Source organism: Rhododendron vialii, chromosome 9a (genome assembly GCF_030253575.1).
Source record: "Rhododendron vialii isolate Sample 1 chromosome 9a, ASM3025357v1".
Taxonomy (NCBI): domain Eukaryota; kingdom Viridiplantae; phylum Streptophyta; class Magnoliopsida; order Ericales; family Ericaceae; genus Rhododendron; species Rhododendron vialii.
Window position 1 is genome coordinate 28,693,176 of NC_080565.1, and position 24,266 is coordinate 28,717,441.

A 24,266-nucleotide genomic window follows, 5' to 3' on the forward strand; every position below is an offset into this window, starting at 1 on the left:
TGACAAGCTCAAAACCATAGCCTTTTATAACTGTTGCGAACATCTGGTACAATTAAGTTTCATCGCTTATCTGAAATTTCTGTTCAACGGCAGAATTGTTTACTGCACGATTTCCTCTCATATGCAAAATAGTTCTCATTAGTTTAGAAAGCCTCCTCCAGGCATACTCGGTGGCCCTTGTGATGACACTTGTCCCTGAGATACTAACTGCGACCTGCTTGGACCTTGAACATAAGCTTGACCCATTTGATGCGATGGTTGTTGCTGTAACTGCGGAATTTGTTGTTGCTGCATTGGTGGAAGCGTTTGTTGTTGCTGCATCTGAGGAATCGTTTGCTGCTGCTGTTGCTGCATCTGCGAAAGTGTTTGATGTTGCTGCATCTGTGAAAGTGTATGTTGTTGTTGTTGCATCTGAGGTTGCATCTGAGGTAGTTGTTGCTGTTGTAACTGTGGATGCTGTTGGTGTGCTTGCATTTGCTGCTGCTGCTGCAACTGCTGCTGTTGTTGCTGCTGACCTGATATTTGTGGCTTGAACACAACCATATCCTAAAGTCGCCGAGAACAATTTGATTGTACGAAGAAAATAGAAAAGCAAAGTTCATTAGGGGATAGGATTATAAAACAAACTAAGCTACTTGAGCCAAACTAGAATTTGGCTCGTTCAAACGTCCTTTCAGATTGGCTTGTTATGCAAATTAAGCAAGTTTGAATACAGCTTGAAGCACTTTATCTATGCATATAGTAAGTACTAACTAAGATACTCGAGCTAGGGCTCATTCGGCTCAACTGATACACAAGTCAAGTTTGAAAATTAAATTTCCAAGCCAAGCTTTAACAACCCACAATTCGACTCGACTTCGCTTGTTTACAGCCCTATCAGTGTTGGAAAGCAAAATTAATTTCAGTACAGCAGATAAAAGACAAGGGAAATAACCTCTTACCCCAGGGAAAAGCATTCCAATCAAGCGGCAGGCTTTGTCAGAGACAGACAACAGCAATGTCTGCGACGGTAGCTGTATTACTGCACACTAGAGATTGAAGACAGTCAACATTAAAAACTCATATCATATATAATGTGTCACGAAAGCAAACTCAAGAACTTCCTCCAGAGAGTGTTTCCCAGACATGAAAAACTAATTATAGCAATAAAAGTGTGGCTAGTTTACACGGTTAGCTGGCCTGTTTCTGGAACACTAGCCAATGTCTCACACCTGAGAATGCACAGAACTTGAATTTAATTTCAAAAGATTTTTCTTCCAGATATTTACTGTTCATTGTTCCATTTTGTTAAGTTAGCATTCCTCATTTTCAGTTTTCAAATTGTTAGTAATAAAACGCTAAAAATAAGATCGTCTCATACACTATACAGTGCCATTATGTCATTTAAAGTCGCTATTCATTATTGCTCTTTGACAACAATAAAGAATGGCACACACCATTTCATATGTTCATGCTGTTGATTCCTTTTACTTTAACTCAGCACGTTTTCAACTCTTGCCATCACAATCAAATTAATTCTACCATTGGTATTATTACTTCATCATTACCCTAAATGCAGATATTGTGTCCATGGACACCTGGACATGGTTATCATATTACTTTCATACTTCTTTTGTTTCATTATGGTAAAGTGGCAAATTCATACGGAGCCTGTTATGCATAGAATGGAGGTCAGTTATATAGTAAACCCTATCATTTAACATACTTGTTAGATCCATGTACAGCCAAAATGTCAGACACGTTTCTGTTTTTTTTTTTTTTTGACAAGTAATTATATTACAAACGTGGCACTAAGGGAATGCCGCCCGAATACAAAAAGGCCACCAACACAAAAAAGCCCTATACACCACTCCTACTTGACAAAAAAAAGCTCAAACCAATCTAGAAACTGATCAATAGAGGGATTACAATCTCCCTAGTCCCAACTATACAAGCTACTAACCACAAAACGTCAGACACGTTTCTCAATACGAATACTGATGTGCGATATGTGCGGCACATACTTCACAACTTCAAAGCCCCCATGACATAGGATAATATGAATCAAAATTGAACTACCTAAAGTAGTTTCTGATTCTTTATGTTTTGCAGAATATGGAATAAGATTAAACAGGCATTAAATAAAAGTCGTCGTAGAATATGACCAATGTTCGAACGTGGTCAATTTTTAGCCACTTCTTTTCACAAGAGTTCATATTATACATACCCTTAAACCATCCAATACAATGTTTTCATTTACATTTTCCCATTTTCAAAAGATTTAGCATTTTTTTTAATCAAAAAGTTAGAATTACACTCATTAATGTAGTTTAACAAACTATTGGCATTCCATATTTATATGCTATATCCATATTTATATGCTATATGTGATCTTAATTGTTGAAAATTGAAATAGCGTCCTCGCATCATGCATTCAATTCGTCCGCAACTGATTCTAAAGTTATATTTCCGAAGCTATCCTTTTATAAGCTGAACACTAAAAAAACTATTTTTCCAAATGACTCAGGGTATCCAAGCCAACACACGTGTACCTCGACTATCCAGATTGAACTTGAGACCAAAGAGTGAGCAAACCTCTAAGTTTCAAGCCTTACCGCCAAGTCAACCCTTTGGGTTTAACAATAAAATAGTACGAAACCATAAGAACTACATGCCTTGACTTAAATGGACATACAATTTGGACATCCCAAAACGGAATAGCGGACAAAAAATATAAGTATATATGCTTTTAATTCCATTTTTAATGCCTGGCCCACCATAGGAATTCTAACACATCCTAATTTTTTGCTTCTTTATTTGTATTGACAACACCACTTAGTGAACCTTAACCATTTAATATGTCCACAATACCCAAAATGACCTATTGAGACTTTTATTGCATGTTTATACTTTGAACCTTGATAACTAAGACATAAAGATCAATTCCTAAAACAGGACATAAAACCCCATGTTTCCCCTCAGACTACAGTACAAATTATGTTGCCCACAATCGTGACCTATCCCAATCTTCCATTCAGCACCCACAATAGTAACAAGATTTTTTCCGCATTTAACCCGTTTGTATCATTTTAGTCCTTGCCTACGAACGACAATTGAACATATCCGTTCTTGCCTATAAATGCAAACAACAAAGACAAAAAACGATAATGAAAAAATTGAAAACCAACTCCCTAGAAACCAGAACTGACTCTTACTCATAATAGATATTGACTCCATACATATAGTATAGACAGATTCAAATATGTTCAATCTCCCATGTGAAAAGCATATAAAATCCCTTGGGTGGCCCAGATCCAAGACTCAGCTTCTTGAATATTGAGGTGGATACATTCATCCCGCCTACCCTTGGGATTCGTAATAACCTTCTTGGCCTTACATTTGCTATATTGATAATTTTCTCATTGTTGCTTACACTTATTTTCAAAACATGGTTTTGCTTTGTTTCACATTTTGCACAAGTACTGGACTAGGTTTTAGGAAAATGAAAAAATAAGCATAGACTTGAAAATACTTACAAGCTTCTTTTCTTGTAGCTGTCCAAGAAATCCATGCTGATTCATTGCACGGAAAACTAAAAAATCTGCCTTTCCAACATATTGCCTACATAAAATAAAGGAAATGAACTAAGAATAGACAGCATAGTAGCAAAGGTATATATGTCTATGGATGGTCAAGACACTTGGGGAATTTTTTTGTTTCTGCATATTAGACAGTACTTGTTGTTCATGTGATCCTGAGATATAAGCCGAACTATTTGCATTGTTGGCGGCCAATTTGCTGCAAGCCTGAAAACCAGACGAAAATAGATAAACACAATTAAAAAAAGCAGACAAATTCTAATAGGGAGTTGCAGCATGTTACCAAAGAGGGAAGCTAGAGAACACCTAATCAAAAACCACCACCGTTATTATTCGGATTAGTGAGAGGTTATTTGAATCCTTTTATGTAATTTGTACCCTCACACAGTATATAACAATAACACTTGTGCGCTAGGGTTGACAAACCCTAAAAACTTTTTCTCATATAACATGGTATCAGAGCTAAGGTTTCGGAGGCTTTTGAACAGAACTCTCTTGATTGATTGCCCCGTTGTTTGTGCCTAAAGTGCACCTTGTTTTGTCGTGATCCCTCATCCCTATATTATGGAAGCTCTGTTTACTTCTTGTACCTCCAAAACTGGGTAGCTTGAATTGAATGCTTTCCACTCATTACCTACGATTGTTTGTTGTTAGTTCTTTCACTGGGTAGCTTGTTTCTGCCCTTTACTGTGAGTTGTTTGCCATGGCTTCTAGTTCAGTTTATCCTTGGTCTCTTGATATGATGTTGATTACTGCTCTTTGCTTAGAGGGAAAAATTATGCTCAATGGGCAAATGCTGTTGAAGTGTTTTTTTAGTATACTAATTTGACTGATGAACTTCGTAAGGCTGCTGATTCTATGCTGATTGGAAGGTTGAGGATGCTAATACTCAATCTTTGCCAAATGATTTCTTCAGATGTTCAGGTTATGCAGCACCAGCGTGAGTATGCATGTTGCTTTGTTTGCATCAAGTTTGCCTACATCATACGATCCACTACGCTCTTAACTTTTGGGATCTCAGGAATTCCCTTGTCTCGGGGAGGTTGTTAGTCGTCTCCGTCAGGCTTCCGTATCTAATATTGGATCTGTTGCTCAATTACCCCTGTTCGTCCTGCATTAGCCACTACTTGTTTTGGTGGTTCTTTCTCTCATAGCTTCGGCCGAATTTTGGTTGTGGTGGCTGTGGTTCATGCGCAGGGTGGAGGCAGTCGAGGTCGTGTTCCTTGCCATTGCAATGACAAATCATATAGTAGCGTATTCTTGGAATCTTCATGGTTAACCATCTGCCGATCAGGTTATTATTTCTGAGGATGATTGGTAGCTACTGTCTAGCTCTTCTAGCTCTGCTCCGAGTGTGGTTATTATTCCAAAGGATGAGTATCATCGCCTAGTTTCTATGTAGCCTTCTTAGATGCCATCTTCCTCCATAGATATGTTCACTGAGAAAGGTGTTGGAGGAATATCTACTGTTCTTGCCTTGCCTTGTTAGGCTGTTTTCGACGGGTCGGTCTTGATGCGGAGAAGGAGCTGTTTGACACATGAATCCATAGTAAAGAATTGGACAAGGAATGCGCTCCCAATGAAATTGTTTTTGTACGAGTAAGGGGTACGCTCCTCTTTTGCCTAACTTGCCGCCAATACTCCATGAGTTATTGATTCCTGACCACACGACTGGTGTCTACTGTCTTGACTGATTCCTATTCCTTTGGAAAACCATCTCATGCCACCTTAACTACTGATATTGTTGGTTTGGGTTCTATTACTTAAAAAATTCGTGCTTTCTTTTAATTTTGTTGTACATGTTCCTCGTTTCCCTTGAGTCTTATGTCTATTAGTAAGCTTACTAAGTTTATGAACTACTCCGTCACATTTTTTTTCTTGGTTATTGTGTGTTTCAAGATCTCAAGAAGGGAGGAAGATTGGTGGCGAATCTAAGCGTGGTGGCTTGTACTATTTTGCTATAGCGGGATCCATCTTCTATTGCTCTCCAGTCTTCAGTTTCAGCTTAGCAGCATCATTGCTGTCTTGGTCATCCATCCCTCCAAAACCTCTAACACCTAGTTCCATCATATGGTCGTATTACTGCTTTACCATGTGAAGTATGCAATTAGTAAACATCACCGTGTTTCCTTTTCCCCTAGAGTAGAGAGTCTTGCGTCTAGTCCTTTTTATTATGTGTGTTCTATCACGTTCAGGTTAGTATTTTGTTGTCTTTGTGGATGTCATTCTATGGTTACTTATGTCTATCTTATGAAAGAACGATCAGAGTTGTATGCTATTTTTAAGTTGTTTTATCAACAAATAAAAACTCAGTTTGATACTCCTATTCGCATCTTTCATTGTAATAATACTGGTGAATTTTCTTCTTCTCTGCACTATTGTGTGGTGCAACATTGTAGCTTAAGCTGTGCAACGGGTGGGGGTAACAACCATTGTATTAGATTGTTAATCACCAACTCATTTATATCCTCAACACGCCCCCTTACGTGTAGCCAGACTCTCTACCATAAGCGGGCTAAACACGTGTAAATTTTTTGGTCAAGCGACCAAAAAATTTACACTTGACCAAAAAAATTTACACGTTTAAGCGACCAAATTTTTTTTTTGGTCAAGCGACCAAATTTTAATCATTTGGTAGGCGGTGAGATTCGAACACAAGATCTATTGCCTGCTTTGATACTATATTAGATTGTTAACCACCAACTCATCTAAAAGCTCAAGTTGTTAGAGAGAGGGGCAACTTTACTATATATATTCCCAGCACATTGCGAGTGCGAGTAAGTAACTGTTCATTTTCAAAACCAAGCATCTCCTCCTAGTCACGAAACCACTAGGGATCAAGCAACTTACCACAACATCACCCTAGGTGGTCACAAGTTAGCTTTCAAATGTGATGTACTATCACATACTGAGGTTATCTGCTTGATAAAATTGCAGAAACATCAGGACAGTGAACTTATAGATGCATTGACAGGATAAATAATCCTAATACTGCAACAAAATCAAGTTTGTCCTAAATCTTCAGGAGCTGAGGGAAAAGACCATATTCTTTAAGTGAAAAAGGGTCTTTCCATGTCTTATAAGGTTAGTTATTGAAGACCAGTACTAAAGGTTCCATGTACTGGAGGCATGACTAGTCTATGCTATCCAATAATAGCCAAAAACTTTGATCTATCCATATCTGTAGATGTCCATGGCTTTAATAGGAAATAGAAGGCCATTTGAGAAACAAAATGGAGTTGCCATGTACAGCTCTGACAGGAAGTTGAGACTACAACAGCATGTATTCATTTGATGAATCATGACTTCAAGAGCACCAAATTAAAGCTAGACCACTGAACCATGCTGGCATGCTGCCATGGCATATCATATTGAACCAAAAAGTCAATTTTTACCAATTAATGACCAGTAAACATATTGGTTTCAGGAAAATAGACATTTTCTAATAACTACTTAGATTATAGATCATAATAAACATGATAGAAAGGGAGAGCTAAGTACAATACACTTCTCAAAATGCTAGTGCTGTTGGTAGAAAAGCAGAGTTAATTGAAATAAACTTCTGAATTTTTAGTGAATCTTAGACTTACGTCTCACAAGCCGATGCACTCCTATAACCCTGTCACACAAAGATAAACAAGTAAGATTATAGAAAATGGATTGATGAAACATTGAAATCCTGTATCACATATTAACTCAACAGATTGGAATCATTACCAATATTTGTATATTCACTTGTTAAGATAGAGTAAAAAGTTAACATACAAAAAATGATCTTTATGGAAAGTAACAATTTATCAGGCAACATACTTCCAGCCTTGTGATAAAAACAGGTTGGCCTTGTCTCTGCCCGGATAAGTTTCCCTGCATCATACATCATTTCCAAAGATTTTAAGTCACAGAGAGAATTCAAAAATGTAGGGAGACTGAAATGACCAAATATTCACTTTCCAGTACGGTTTCAAAGTGTTCTCACTGATGATGGAAATTTTTGGAACTATACTAGTGGCAGTAATTAGGATGCTGTAACAGGGAATTTACTCATAATAGAAGAAAGATATTCAAGTCCATTTTATTTTCCTTTTATCTTCCAAAAATGGGAACTTAGGTAAGTTTTTGTATAAATATCCTCAATATATCAGAAGATAACAAAATCTTTTGATATCTCTTCCTTTTCTGCTTCCCTTAGACTTCATCGAATTCTTCCGGAGAAGCCTCTTCATCTTCTCCCTTTCGAACATGTGGAATGATTTTACGAAAGTCAGAGATCCTACAAGAAAATAACAGCTATTGCAGAAAGCAGCAAATATTCTTTCACACTTCTCCCATTCCATTGCAGTGTAAATTAGATTACCATCATTCTTCTTGCTCAATAATTATGGTGAAGGGAATTACGGAAGCATTAGGACATGTGGTTGCACCAAACAACAGTAGGGAAATTTGGTGGGGCAGAGACTACTATACAATCTTAGCAAAATATTTCTAATCTCACTGATTAAGTACATGGAAGTGTTTTAGCCTTTTAGGGAAATAACAAACTTTAAGTGGCGTTGACCTGTTCAACCCAATGGACTCGAAAAAGTTACTGTGGTAGAGGGCTTACAGATGACATATCAAAAAGGAGGGTAAGTTTAGGGCCAGAGCCTACCATTTTAAGCAAAAAGAGAAGTGAAGTAAACAACAAATGCTATGCATCAGTGTATTCTTATTATTAGTATAGTAACAAAGGATATCACTGTTACTTTGGTTTTAGGGTATTGGGGTGTTACATATTATGAGAAAGTTCGATCACAATGAATTGATGCATAGATACATAATCAGCAAGCATTGATTCATCATAGAGAAAAGGTCATTCAGTGTTCATAACTCAATAGAACTTGAATGTGTCTCCCTGTGATTGTCAAATATCTGTGAATATTTGCAAACCATCCAGTTTTCCGTGAATAATTGGCCACAAATTACAAATAGCACTACATCCACTAATAACATCTTCTCCGAGAAGTAGAATTTGGTTCTAGCCTCAATGGTATGCACTTGGTTTCCCACTTCCCGAGAGATGTGGTGGGTGCCTTATTCGGAGTGGTGGCGAAGTGGGTCAGATTCACTCCCGAAGCTTGATGTGGTTGATTTGAAAAGGCTGGAGCAAGAGGACATTCCAGGGAGTATAGTAGCTGAGTCAAGACACTCAAGGGTTCCCTTTTGTCTATTTTTTATAGCTGGAACACGGGGTACAGTGTCACCAAGCTTGGACTAAAATGTTGAGCAGGTAATCAATTGGTCTTTTAGTGCTTTAGGGCTTCTTTTCTTACTTTCATATTGTTTCAATTGGTTTTCTTTTGTGTTTGGCCTTTTATGGTTGCATCCCCTTGATGCCCTTTACATATACTTGTCAAAAAGAAGAATGTCTCCTCCTAGACAGAAAATCATCCCGGGAACCATACAAGTTCAGCAAATATTTAAATCTCAGAGTATCATGGGTTAATAACTAACATGAACATCTGTCCCAGGCACTTGACATACTGGGAACAATGGTGCTTATGTATGCCTATGTTACAGGGGATCGGGTGCACTATCGCACACGAGTATGATTTTAGGATCAACTGTCAGATTCATCTAACTCTCATGTCAAGGTCACCAAGAGACCACAACGACTAATTTGCCAGCAATAGTACTTTTATTTGGTTGTGCAAAATGGTGTTTACATGCTAATATAGAGCAATCCATGCATAAAATGAGTGTATAATGTGCAGTTATATAGTAACCTCAACTACTTAAATACAACATATACTTGATCAGTGCACATTCAGCTAAGCACGCATGCAGTTAATAACGAGTCCAAGTAGCTGACAGGGGTACTAAAAAATTTACACAAGGCAATGCACCATGATTACATGAGAGTAAAAATACGCCAAACAGTTGCATAATATTTTAACAAGAACATGGTTAACAAAAATAGAAATAACAAATAAGTTTCAATTAATTGCCAAGGTTTCCACTAAAAAAAAATTCCAAATGCTGCATAATTAGCCTAAAACGATAATTTCATATAGCAAAACCTTGATTCAGAAAGCAACTTACTCCATGTACTTCAAAAGGAAGGACAGTTCAAAATTAAAAACCACCCTATCACGTAGAAGTTAGAACGTGCAGGGTCACAGAGGTAATTTTTCTTAAGCGATGAAATTGCAGACAGTATATCCAACTTCAATTCTTTCCATAATATGGTGGTCTTACCTCCCAAACTTTAACATATTTAGATTGTGCTGATTGCAGCCCACTTGTTGTCTGTTGGGACATGGGCATATTGGCACCCGAACTGTTATTGACACCAAGAGACTGCATTCCTGGTTGTAGTTGCTGAGTCATGCCGGGAGTAGGAATCATTGTGCCAGTTCCAGAAGAAATACCAGATGGGCCAAGGCCGCTCATCATGTTTTGATTCATGCCGATTCCACTCTGTACCATCTGAGGTCCAGGAAGATTAGCTTGGTTCATGCCAGGTACTGATTGACCCATAGTAACACCTCCTTGGAGATTACCCAATTGTTGCGACATGCTCAGATTTGAAGTCCCAGACATATTATTAGATGTAGCAGAAGTGAATGAACCAGGAGCTGGGTTTTGTGCCGCCTGTGCAGTTCCTGTGAGTGTCCCAGAACCAGCAATTGAAGTGATTACTGATTGACCAGATGTTAGTACAGTTTGAGCAGGAGGCACAGAAGATGACATTCCGCTGGATATCATGTTTGACATGTGCATGGCCATCGGAGTTGGGCCAATTGATTGAAGTCCTATGGAACTTCCCCCGGAAAGGGCAGCAGAGTTCATCACTTGCCGTGCTTGAGAGAGATTGTTCAGAATACTCACGTTTGCCGCAGCTGGACCTACAGGACGCAAAGGCTGGGCCATGCCACTAACTATGGGTTTTAAATCTTGAATATTGTCATTAATTGAGGCCATTTCTTGAGAAGAAGACATTGGTGAAGATGTTTGCAAGCTTGGGACTCCTTGAGAAGTCGGTCGAGGAACAGACTGAATATGTGGAAAAGAAGGACCAGATACCATGGAACTAACAGTGCTCGGCTCCTGAAACAGTATATGATGATCAAGAGCTCTACCACAATGCAAATCTCATAACAAGCATAATGCAGCAAGCAAAGAGCAACTGAAGAAGTTAGGAGTCTTACAACTTTCACAGTTGCAGGGGGTATGTTTCCGAGAGGTATTGGTTGCCGGTTCATGATAGATCCATTTACTGAAAAACAAAAAAAACCAGAAATGAAAATGTGAGCTTTCCACCAGAAAAATAATGAGAAGTATTCATCAGTTGCAACTTACTAGCTTAGAAATCATTTGACAGCTGCCTATTTTTGTGGCCTTCCTATAGACTCTCCGCAAGTAATATACTCATGTATGTGTATCAGACTTGAAAGAATTAGGACAAGGATATTCTTTCCCATAGTAGTACGATTTTTTCCTTACACTACCATGTTCCACAAACTAACAGTTCTGCGCAAGATATTATCATATGAAGTACCACAAACAATTCTTGGAAAAACAAACTCAAAGTCTGACCATCAGTAACAGAATTCACAAACATGAGAGAGAGAGCGAGAGAGAGAGAGAGAGATCATGCAATTAGGAAAAGATGAACAAGAGTTGCTCCATGTTTTCAGCCACATAAGCACTGAAGACCAATGATTGCATCAGTGAGAAGGTTTGTCAAGATTCCAGATAAGATGATGCAAGCACAAACGAAGACTAAAAAGGAATAGGTAAATTAGTGAGAAAACTTGTTGATGGGTGATTCTGCAATTAGTGGTGCTCTAGCTTAAATCACATATAGTTCGTACAAATTATGCATAAATGACATATAGGTGAATTAGCCAAATGAGAAACAGGATTTGTGATGGCCAACGCATATTGTTTGGACAAATTATGCATGTATCACAAGTTCTGTGGACAGCAAAATAGAATCCCGCACATGGACAATTTGTGCTCGAGAAAAACTAACAATACACCAAGGCTTTAAGGTGCGCTTTTGTCCTTTTGAGTTTTGACAATGCCATCCAACTAGCAATGCCCTTTGAGCAGGCAACCAAGATCAGTTCTCCAGTTGTCAAACCATAAAATATGGCAAAAGAGAGTCATGGAACATTGACCAAACTTAGCAACCAGGATTCCAAATGCAAATAGGGAAAGGTGTGAATGGGTAGGGTCGCAAATAAGGCTAAGATAGGAAATTGTCAAAGCTTCAAGGACCCAAATTATAAGCCAGAGATAGTTTGGTTGGCTGACACGATTTTTAGCCATCCTGTATCTTTTTTATATGCAAAATCCTGTATCTTTTCTATACGCAAAATCTAGTAAGCAAAAAGATTGTGCAACTTGATAACCGCTCCAATTATCAAAAGCAGCGAGGTGTTCAAATAGGAAAAGAAAAGTGGGTCAGCATGCAACAACCTGGTGGAACAGAAGTTGGTGGTGGTGCTGAAACTGGAGGAACTGAAGCTATATCCATCTTTACAGGACTTTGACCGGATGCTAAACTTGTAATTCCCGGCCGACTTAAAGCAGCACGAGCCTCCATAAAATCCTCTGAGATTAGAACAAGGAAATGAGGATTTTTCACATTATCCACTGGGGGATCAGCTGCTCGAGGATTGCGTTTTCCCTACAAAGAAAATTATGAAGAAATCATTTCAATGGGCTCATTCCGCAAGCAACTGTGAAATTCTTCAATCTAATAAGGGTGTTCTACGAGGGGTGTTGGGGGCTGGGGCCTCATAAACAGCACCTTTCTTCAAACTTCAGACTGCTAAACGGGTGACATAAAAGAGACAAGTGGAAAACTAATTCTGTTATGTGAGATACGGAATGTTAGATGTGAGCAAACAGGGAAAAGACAAAAGAGAAATCAAACAAATGTTGGTGGTCTATGGCATTAATGAAGGCAAGAAAAGGATATCATGGGTCATAAATAACAATTAAAGCACTGAACTAAGGGTGTGCCTAATGGCAAGCTCAAGGAAATAGTTGCTGAAATTCTTAAACAAAAAGCTCAACTGTTTTAGCTTCAACAAAATGAAATAATTAGACACAATTTAAGCAATCAAACTCATACATAAAAAAGATTATTCAAGGTTCACGTGGAGTCTAACCAAGGCTAATGGCTCTAACCAAGTGTTGTGGTTCTTAGAAGACAACTGACCAATTATTTACTTTCTTCTTTTGGGCAAAGGAAGAACTCTTGAAGTGTTTCACCATTTGTCTTCCACTCACACGAGACACTGAATTCAGTTTGTCTTTTGAGCTTTCAAAAATTGCAGGACAAGTGAAGTTGATAGTTGATTGAACGGCAAAATCCATCAAGGTTTCCTTTGGTCGAGGGCTGAAGGCGTACCCAATGCATAAATAGACTCTTATAATACCAATTATGAAAACATAAGCAAAAGAGTGAAATTTTTACTGTTCCTCTTGAACTTGAATATGGGTTGTCATTGCAATAAAAATAAAATCAACAATCTCAAAGACATCTTAGACAAAAATTTACATCAATTCTTATAAATAAATCATTCAAAAGATAACAAAATACTCATTGGTTACGCTACTTGTTCACTAGGAACAGAACAACTCTATCATAAAAATGATGTTCCGATAAATTTGTTCTAAAATGATTGGAAACACATCTAACCTTTATTTAGTGTTGGTCTTATAACAAACAACAACGAGACTAGTCAGGATTAGGTTGATGAGGTAAGGCTTGGTACAAGATTCAACAGTTGAATTATTTATTTTTTACTTTTGTTATTATTTTTTTGGGGTGTATGTGTGGGAGCGGGGGCTTGCATCCATTAACAAAAAACCAAAGGCAGGATAAAGTGTAAAATAGTCCAATTTAGATGTTTTGGCCTTTGGGGTTCCCATGCAGCATCTAAGTCCATCTAAAGGTTGTTTCAGAGGTTTTAGGAAGCAGATGAAAGCATTCCAGTAGGTAAAACTAAGATTGGCCATCGTAGCCCGGAGGAACACAATTGAGGATGTCTTCAGGAGATTGATTTTACTGCACCCCAGAGTCAACATTGTGAAGCTAGAGTCTAATAAGCGGATGTAGGAAGCTGATAAAAGGTCCTCTTAAAGTTCTAGGTGGATTATTAGGTGATTGAAAGCATCTTATATGACATTGTCTAAATGATAATACCTATATAGTGAAATATGGAAGCTTTTCTAACCATGGTACCACCTTCAGAAATTATTATATAGCCTTCAAATGAAAGCACAACAAGATTCCTAAAACACATACATGTCATAACATGATTATTACTCAGTGATTGAGCGTCCGTGACAAGATTGATGAAGAAAAGAGACCCACCACTTCCAAGTGCCCTTCCCCATGTCAACAGCCACAATAGCACCCGATGGCCAACCTCTCCAATTGCAGAGTTTGCAGCGATACAAATATTGAGCAAAAGCTCATGGGGGTGATTGATGTAGGACAATCATCTCGATGGACCAAACCAAACCAAACCGACCCGAACCTTGAGTCGCAATCAATAAGGGCCAGCTACATGAAAGGGTGTTCTCCATTAAGTGCTATTGAAAGCATCGTGTACTGTGATGTCCAACAAACAAAACCTAGATCCTTCTGAACTACCGACTCTAAAGTCAATTTTAGTCTACCCCTCCACTTACACTTAGTACTATCAACTACCGTAAGGTCCGTAACCATACAACTCCTAACGATCACATCGACTGACCTGTGATAGACATGTTCAAACCACCTTAATTATTCTCTCTCATCTTACCTTCTACTGTAACTACACCTAGCATTCTGTGAAGGTTATTGTTCATCATTTTATGGAACAAGCAAATTGCAATTGTCAGCTCACATAAACATGCAAATTGTGCTTAGAACATAATATTATAACAAATAGAAGGATCAACTGAAGGAGTCATGTTTACCGCATTGTAGATTGATTTCAGTTTTGGAAGTTGTTTTGGACAAATGACTGACAAAGAAACAGAAGACTGCATGGAGAAGTACGGGTCAGCTGATTGGTGATCTGCAACAAACGTTAAACCATCCTTGGTAAACAAATAAATGACCACTCTCCATACGTACCTGACCAAATGACTTAGCAACTGTCTCAGCATCTGATAAACGACTCTGTGTTTGCGCCTCAATGTTTTCACCCTGTTCCAAATTCTGCACTTGCGGTCGATAAACTGGCGTGGGCAAGGGATAAGGATTGCTTGATGCAACCAGAATGCAGTGCCTATGCCCAGCTACATTTTGTTGAGTTTGGCTTCCACATACCCCAGAAAACATCTGAATGACACATAAGAACAATTATGCACATACACTTTAACATGTGCACAGAGAACGTATCTGGCAAAAAAAAGCAGGAAACTAATTTTTTGTGCTTTGTCATCTCAGCTCATGACGTATTATGGTGGTCAAGACATCTATTTTCATCCTCCGAATACCCAAGGCCTGGACACTCAGCAGTGGGTATATACCCCATAATAATTAAACAAGTACTTCATGTTACCGTTCAAACATAGGAAAAGCAAAATGTTGCAAAAACTCCAAACTTAGTCTCAAATCACACGGCAACATGTCAAAGCCCTTAAACCAGATATCAAAAAATGCAGAGTAATATTCCTTCATTAAATATTGTAAATGTTAATAGTTCCAGAGGAAAACTCATCACCAGCAAAGCTTTTTACCTGGCCTATAACAAATATGAAACACACCATAGTTAAACTACAAATTAACAAGTGTTGGGAGACAGAATGAAGTTGCTCAATCCCCCAAGCCATTGTCCTCAAGCCTCCAAGCCATTACGAGTATTGCTTAATCATAAATTGAATACTCTTTCTAGTACGACAAGACCAAGAACAGCTAAACTACTGGCAACACCATCAATATATGCTACTAGCAGCACTAAGAAAACAGAAAAAACGACAATTTTGTTACGTTGGAAAATTAACTCAACAGCAAGCTAACTAGTCCTTAATAGAAGGCTTACCATCCATAGCCGTACAGTTTTTGATTTCTTTTTTTTAACTTTTAAATAGAGGGTCAGGTTATAACTCATCTTCCGAGCAACAAGCTACCATAGTTTGAGCATTAATATTCCACTATAAACCATACCAGTTATACTACAACACAGCAACTCTGTTGCAAACAGAGTTTCATTTCAGCAAGGAACAGGAAAGGAAGGTGTATGGTTCATAAGTAGTCACTGGCAAATTACTTAGGAAAATAAATTCTAGATTTATCAATTCTCTTAAATATCAACCATTGTGACTGGATTTGGCAGAGAAATTGTCATTGCCTTATTGAAAACTTCTTGACCAACCGTCCTGAGATTTGGCAGAGAAATTGTCATTGCCTTATTGAAAACTTCTTGACCAACCGTCCTGAGAAGTCTGCTTACTTATTTATATATTTTCCAAAAAAACAGAAATTCTTCCACAGAAGTTCATTTAAGTTCGTCCTATTAAAAGGGGGTATAGGTATGGATTAACTGCTTGCTTGATTCATGAACATATTTGTACGAACTTTGGTGTTCAAATTGGGCCCAACAAACACAAACCCAGAGGGTTTGGATGCGGTTGCAATTGGATATACGTGATATTAACACTGCCACCAACAACAGAAGCAATGAAGACGGATACATATTTAACTGAAAGTTCCTGCAAGAACAGCAGGAAGGTGAACCTCTAAATAGTGTATGACAGCAGAATTGACCATTAATACAAATTATACAGGCTTCAAGTCATATAGCAGTCCAATATCCACAAGTAATTCTATTTCAAGCTATGCCTTTAAACTGAATTATTTCCAAGTAAAACGGTCCAGCCAAAGAAGAGAAGCCTGAATTTTGTATCGAGCGATACATGATCTTGGGTAGAACTCAACCCCAAAAGCTAGCTATTGTAGTGAGGATGCCCTTGCGCTTATATACTTCATATTACTTTGGTACCCAGGCGATCTGGGACTTTGCTTCACACCCTCCCCACGCACAACGTGCTTACTTGGCAGCATGCCACATGGCAGCCTACCTAAGCCAGAGACACGCAGCCTACCCATCTCTGGTACCTAGCTTTGATACCATGATATTTTCTATCCGTTTGGGAGGTCTTGAGTTCAAGTCTATCTGTTTGCATTTGTTCCCCGGTTTCATTATGCTTCTTCCCCTCGTATTTTGTTCTATCTATGAAAATTTGCATCTCTATGGGCAAGAGGGGGTCGCACGTGAGGGAGCATGTTAAATAGCTTGATATACATTTTTGGGCCTATTTCCTAATAGCTTAAGCTCGTGGGACTACTGGTAACTTAACATCGGGATAGACAGAAGATAGGAGCAGATGTGATTGCGGATCAATAAACAGTAGCTCTTAAACCAGAAAAGCTAAACTTAAAATGCATATGAAAATCTGCATCATAATCAACAATGCGCACCATGATAGCTTCAGCAAGTCCTTCTGCAATAGCAACATCATTGTATCCTCCACCGGCAAAGGGCATAGCAGACAGCCAATGCAAGAAAATATCAACATCTCTTGTCCAGCCACTCCTCTGCACTAAGCAACCTGCATAACAACAAAAGAACTCTCCATTTACTGGCCAACATTTAATGGAAACCCGGACCTTCTAAATTTTTTACTTACAAATTTATTGTCTGAATACAAAGAATTAAGGAACAAGTCCAGTTAATTGACTAGTTCAAGTTGGAATGCAAATATTTTATGCAAAAGTACAATATGTTATGCAAAAGTACAATATGTTCCTCAGAAATTGGACTTCAAATAAGAACGCCATCGTAAAAATAAAAGAAACCGGTCCATAAAATTTCCTGCAAACAAAAGAACCTTGAGAGCATCTCTTTTATATGTTCGATATTTAAGTGAACCACACAAAAGAGGGGCAGCCCTAGGACAAGTGAGCACAAGGGAGAGAATAAGTGAATCACATCCATAAATCTTTGGACAATCGAGTAGCTCTATGAGGAGTCTAAACAATAAATGAACTAACAAAGAAAGAACAACTAAAGGGATCATGATTGTAGATCCCCCTTCGTATATCTGTAGCTAATGCTGGACAGCATATATGTCTCAAACTATGGATATTTCATCAGTTCATAACAGCAGACATCAAACTAATAAGGATACCAAGAGCAGAGATAAGTTGATAATAAGCATTTTGATTAAATGTTTAATTGCTATTTGCATGTTCCCAATATCAGAGCAACTCCTTTCTAGTTTATTCAGAAATAACATATCTGCATGCAAGTATATTGCGAATTGCTATTTGCATGTTCCCAATTGATCAGCTCAGTTCTTTTTAGCATCCAAGTATATTGGTCTTCTATCTTTATTCTACCACAAAAGATTATGAAAGACATTGAAGGAATACTTAGTGCTTTTCTTTGGAAAGGTTTAGAATCTGAGTCAAGGTGGCTTGGTTTAGTGTGTGTCGCCCTAAGCAAGAAGGTGGCTAGGGTTTCAAAAGAATGAAAGAACAGAATAGAGCAGCCATGTTAAGGAGCTTGTGGGCTGCCTGCAAGAAGGAAGATATCTCATGGGTTAAATGGATACATTCCTATGTGATTAAAAATAACTGTATCTGGGCTATGAAACTTCCTACTGATTCTTCTTGGGACTCTTAGGAAGATTTTTGGTCCAAGGAAAGAAGGTCAACAGTTCATTCTGTCCAGAATTGGTAATGGTTCTGAATCTTCTGATACATACCTTTGGCTGGATAATTGGCATACCCTTGGTCCTTTGTTTCAGAAATATGGGGATCAAGTGGTTTTTAACCTTGGCAGATCTCTTCATGCTACTGTCAGTTCTATTATCCATAATAATTCTTGGAGGTGGCCTAGATGTAGGCATCCTATTATTAGAAAGATTATAGCACATACAGATCCTAATCTTACTCCACATGTTGACAATGAGGATTCAGTGGTTTGGACTTTGACAGCAAGTGGCTCTTTCTCTGTTAATTCAGCGTGGCAAGCTCTGAGATCCAAAAGTTCAGAAGTTTTTTGGTTTAATACGGTATGGTACAGATGGCATGTTCCAAGGTGGTCGTTTATCCTTTGGCTGGCAGTTCTTGGCAGATTGTCTACCAAGGATAGGCTAAGGGTTTGGGGTCTACTCAGTGATAGTTCTTGTGCTCTTTGCCATGGTGGCTCTGAGTCCCATTCACTCATTTTTTGATTGCTCTTTTCCCTCTCTTATTTGGAAAGCTGTTAAAACAAAGTGTGGCATTGGCGCTCCTGATTGTGATTTGGTAGCGGAGTTGCATTGGGGTTCAAATCAATGTAAGGGCAGCTCAGTGCAATCTAGTATCTTCAAACTATGTTCGGTTGCTTCTGTGTATTATATTTGGAAAGAACAAAATAGCAGGATTTTCCAGCAGGTTGGGTGTGATTCTACGATGGTGGAAGGATTGATTGAGAGAGAAGTCAAAGCAAGATTGAGCTCTTGGAGGCATGTGAGTAGGACGGCTGAGAATTTAGGTTTGCTTCTAGATTGGGATCTGTAGCTATGATCTCTCTGATTGTATTGGTTTCTTTCTTGTTGCTTGAGGTTTTTGTTTTCTGCTACAGTTAGGGCATGTCCTAGTGTAGAGTGTTTTGTTGTTCTCAAGGTTCTTCCTTGAGTCATTTCTTGGGCCTAGTCCCTTTATAAAACAACCGGGTCCAAAAAAAAAAAAAAACATATCTGCGTGTCTGTATCGTATCGTGTCGTGTCTGTCTTGTATCCATGCTACTTAGTGTGACAATGTCAATAAGTTTGGTTTCCTTGTTTCATACTAAAAAGAAGTTTAATCTCTAGCAACAAATAAAATGTAAATCAATAATTCCCATACATGTTGCATGGGTTAAGAATGGAGGAGAAAAACATACCACTATAGGATCCATGAGCATGAAATGTGACTAGAGAGAGCGCCACATTAGAAGCAGATGGCTTCTGCATTTAAAAGAGTAAAAGTTAAATCTACTTATAGATTTAATGTAAAGATATTGCTCTTAATTCCATTGACATAATTGCTTCACAAAGTTAGGCATCTTTGGTCTGCACATCCACGCTATTGAGAGCCAAACCATCAAAGAAATTTTACCATGAAGTAACTCCAATTGCTTTAGTTGCTGAGAACCAAAGCACTGCACAATATGGCCACTTGCTATAATTCTAAGAACTCTTATACTTGTATTTCTGGCATATCAAGCAGCTTACATATATATCGACCCATAAGGACACGAAAGAGATGAGATACAACCATGCATGTAACCAAAGACATCGTTTTCTGTGAATGAATTATCTAACAAACTAAATTTTCTTGGCATGTGCAGTAAAATCAACTCTATTAACATAAAACACTATGAGGACTGATTTAGGACTTGATAAACTTCAGTCAGATGAAAAATATGATGTACCTGCCCTGCCAATTCGGTAGCACAAAAAATCCTGCATGGAATAATGGATGAAAAGAAAGTAAAATTAATAACTAAAATGTCACTCACAGTTATTGTCCAACTACAAATAAGTAGCGTATGAACCACAAATGTGTCTGGCAAGAAAAAAGCTCATACATCGAAACAGAACAATGGAATCAACTTAAAAGTTCAGTACATTCTTGGACTTATCTGTAGCAGCATGGAATTTAACTTTTTCATCGACTTCATTCATATATCGAACAAAACGTTTATTCAGATTCTGGTTCAGATAACTAAGGTACCGAGGTTCCTATTCAATTTGCAATTTTACTCCACCGGTTGCACATTTGCCTTTCTAGGTTTGTCAAAATAGATAGCTATCACATGAACAACAAGAAGGTAAAAGGATGTGTGACCATCATCAATCAAGAGGAAAGCAATGTCGTTGTTACCAAGTAACAAGACTAACAGTGTCGAGATTCTACATGCTTTTTTCCTTGGTAGGCATAGTGGCACTGATGGTTTGTACCCTCTAGTGCCGGTTTCAACAAATTGTTATTAACCACAAGGTCCACAAAAGTAGTAAGTTGTACTTGAATTTGCATTTTGACTTGCCTACATACAAATAATCACCATAAGAGTAATTTCTAAATCGCTGTCGCCACTACAGTGATGGTTTGATTAGCACAGCATCGAAAACAAGACCGAACAGAAAGAGACATCACAATATCTACTAGGATTCTAAGAATGTCAGAGAACATACAATTTCCAAATCTTATAGAATCATCATTGTTTCGCATAACTTTTATTGGTTCTATATAGATGTTTCTAATCCCTCCAAACATACTATCTTATTGTCTCATACAGTTTCATTTCCACCACATTGCACACAGTTGCAGAACACCTTCCCACTTCAATAAATTTCATCCATCTCCCTACGAGTTCTATGGGTAATTTGCTCCTTATCTTCATTCATACAAACAATAATCATATGGTGAAGGCTAAACCATATGGTGATCCTGCTAAAAAACAGTATAGGCAATATTGGAGTGGTCGCCCTGTATAGCATTTTGGCGCTTCATAACAGTAGCATGATATATATGTAGGAGATGGTCTTCGCATGTGGAAACTAAAGAACATAGTCAAAAACAAAATACCTACTATGAGACGACTTGGCAAATTTTGAGAAGAAGTAACAAATTTAACCACCGATAGAGAGATTATTTTCCGATCACATGTCCCAAGAAATTCTGAAGAAGCCAGACCAACATCAACGTATGATCTCATCACTCAAGAATTTTGAAACACAAGGTAAAGTTTTCTCTGACAGTAGGGGATTAATGCAAGTTCATTAATGCATGATTCACATGAAGATCGACTGTCAAATCGTTATGTCAAGCACTTTCCCAATTGTTATGATGCATTACCTGTTCAAAAATGTTTTAAGGTTTGAAGATTAAAACCATGGATATAAGTTGCTACCGTAATTGGTACGCGAGCGTAATGCAAATAGTACTTGTTATGGGTTCCCTAAGGACTATAAAAAGGCTCCTCGTGGGGAAAGTGAGTTAGGTATTTGAGAATCCCTAAGAGCTGAACTATTTGGAAGACCACCTTCCTTCCCTCCCTCCGGACCTAGGGAGCCCAGATTAAATCTGAGCTGTCTGTACCGAAATGGACGGCCGGGTCTGCCGCACTACACAGTGCCCTACAGCATCCCCAAATCCCTCTCTTTTTGCCACCCCCCCTTCTCTCCTTGCATATTCTCTTCGTGTCATGTTTCTTCTTGGCGTGCATCTTTCCATCCTGTCATTTCTTCCACTCCAATTTCATTAAACAACCGACCCGTTTGAAAATTTCTCAAGAAGTCCGCGCCAATATATAACGAGAGCTTTCAGGTGACTGTGACAAGAACTAAAACCAACTCAATTACACCAGAAAGTAACTAAATTAGCTACAAAACAACAGGGAACAACCATAACTGGTGATCTTGACAACCAAACTGGACAAAAGCTTAGCATTTTAACGCCCACAAACAAATCAAAAAAATTTAAACTAGATTTTTCACCAGCACACTTTGAGCCCTAATCGCCATTCTAACCAGCAAACTGTAGGTACTGTTACAGAAGACAGTAAAATACATATCCCTTGGGTGTATGTCGAGAAATGGATATACGTTGTATAAAAATTAGGTATATCTATTACCTGATGATCTTGTCGAGGTAGTCGGAAACAATGGATTGCCAGAAGGGACCCATGGCGGCGGTGCCTTCAACGGCCACGATCAGCTGTTTCTCCGCCATTGCGTTGGTGGGGTGGACTACTTCGCGGAGAGAGGATGAGGAAATGGTTTTTGTCCTACTAGGAGTAGTATTTGTACTGTATATATGTCATTCTTTGGTGTCCTTTTTTTTTTTTTTGACTAACAAATCTACAACTAAGGAAAAGCATGATAAATTTCTAGATTTACTTCTTCTTTTTTTAATTTATTTCTGCAAATTCTAACATGGGAATCTTTTGCTGTCTTTGGGCTCAATAAGCCAATTAGATTATTTTTTGTCTTTATTTTTAAAAAAATCGTATTTGTTGGTTTTGCGTCAAATTTTTGTCAATTATTGATTTGTGTATTGAAGTATTATATTAAAAAATTGGAACAAAAAAACCAATTGAGGGAGTGTTTTTACTAAACTATATGTACTAAATGAACTATAATCCATGATTTCACATATTTTTACACATATCATTCTTCTCATAAAAATCGAACAAAGTATAATTTAGCAGAAACAACTTGAATGTTGTCATTAGCCTTAAAAAAATGGAAAAAGCACCCTAAATAGTAAATACTCACGGGTTCGGTTTATTTTGTTGCAGTGTTTATTTACGGTATTGTTTCTCTAAGTTTTTTGGATTTTTTTGGTGTTTCGACCTTATTAAAAAAAAAGACCTTATTCAAAAAAAAATTGCACTTACTAGTTTTGCACCAAAATTTTTATGAATTATTAATTTGCGATGGAAGAAATTGGGAAAGTATTTTTTTTTATTTTTTCAAATATTTTGAGAAATATTCAAGATAAAAATCAAAAGGCCCGATATTTTCAAAAAGAATTGGGTAAAAGTATTTTTTTTTCCATCCATTTTTGAGGAGACAAACCAATTACCCATAAATGTTTGATACAAGTCTAAACAAACACGAAAAAAATTTGAATATTAACAAAATCCAATAAAATTAGAGGGGAAAATGACTGGCAGGTGGAGTACGGAAGGTTTAATTGCCACTTTCATGTGCTACACTTTCGAAATGAACCCATACATGGTAGGAATCTTGACGAACACATGGTAACCGCAACCTGGGTAAAATAGTTGGGACAATTTTGCCCCTGAATATAAAACGGCACCGTTCGTAATCAGAAGTTCCAACCTTATTTGGGTCAAAAAATGGCAAGTCAATTTATGAAATAGACGTTTTTTATTACATTGAAATAGATCATAGTTTTTATTGATAAAGACCAAGTCATATCATATTTAATGAATGTTATCTCCCATTGAAGCTCAACCAAACTTTATTTGGACCAAAAAAAGGCAAGTCAATATATGAAACAGACTTTTTATTATATTAAAACAGACCATCATTTTTATTAATAAAAACCAAGTCATATCTTGTTCAATGAATGTCATCTCCCATTGAAGCTCCACCAAACTTATTCATTCAGAAAAAGGCAAGTCAATATATGAAACAAACGTTTTATTACATTGAAATAGACCATCATTTTTATTGTTAAAGACCAAGTCATTTTTATTGAAATATGTCATCTCCCCTTCTCCTGTTCCTCTTCACCGCCACCGGGCCCACCACCATCCCACCATCTGCAGCAGGACCGGCACCCCTCAACTTCCATAGCAACCACCACCCCCAGCCATACCCACCTATATCTTTCTCTCTCTCTTCCATAGCAACGACATTCGATATGTCTAGGGTGCTTGATCTAAATATCCTAGACACATCAAATGCAATTGATTTAAGCATTGGCCCTCTCGGTTTTTTTTTATAGAACTTTTGGACGGCTCGGATCGACCGTCCGATGGCTGGAGACGGTCTGGCGTGGCTGTCGGTACGATTTTCCTACACCGAGCATCGGTACTCATATCATTTTCATTTTCCTCTTGTTATGAGAGTGGTAATTTCAAGAGTGCAAACAATGATTTTGGAATTATCCGGGTCAACACCTCTTACCCG

General features: G+C 38.0%; 1 protein-coding gene across 2 annotated transcripts; it reads right to left on the bottom strand.

Annotated features, from left to right (window-relative positions):
• On the bottom strand, nt 1–22,397 carry LOC131300834 (mediator of RNA polymerase II transcription subunit 25). Of its 2 annotated transcripts, none has more exons than XM_058326836.1 (15): nt 22,238–22,397; nt 20,033–20,063; nt 19,502–19,565; nt 17,050–17,180; nt 14,701–14,907; nt 14,541–14,606; nt 12,039–12,252; nt 10,766–10,833; nt 9,813–10,664; nt 7,389–7,442; nt 7,169–7,197; nt 3,717–3,785; nt 3,516–3,600; nt 942–1,028; nt 1–546 (listed from the first exon to the last, which is right to left on the bottom strand). In XM_058326836.1, exons 1-15 carry the CDS (start codon nt 22,333–22,335, stop codon nt 139–141), a joined length of 2,463 nt encoding a protein of 820 aa, XP_058182819.1. In that variant the 5' UTR covers nt 22,336–22,397; the 3' UTR covers nt 1–138. The 2 variants fall into 2 exon arrangements, with proteins under 2 accessions (XP_058182819.1, XP_058182821.1); XM_058326838.1 differs by having other exon boundaries at nt 12,042–12,252; nt 22,238–22,396.
• Nucleotides 22,398–24,266: the final 1,869 nt, after the last annotated feature.

Bases quoted from the DNA above. Each gene is read 5' to 3' on its own strand.
- LOC131300834 (XM_058326836.1), bottom strand. From the start codon at position 22,335: ATGGCGGAGAAACAGCTGATCGTGGCCGTTGAAGGCACCGCCGCCATG. The intron at 3,786-7,168 runs GTAAGTCTAAGA...TCTGGTTTTCAG, and splicing joins AGTGCATCGGCTTGTGAGAC to GCTTGCAGCAAATTGGCCGC. The intron at 3,601-3,716 runs GTACTGTCTAAT...TATTTTATGTAG, and splicing joins CAGGATCACATGAACAACAA to GCAATATGTTGGAAAGGCAG.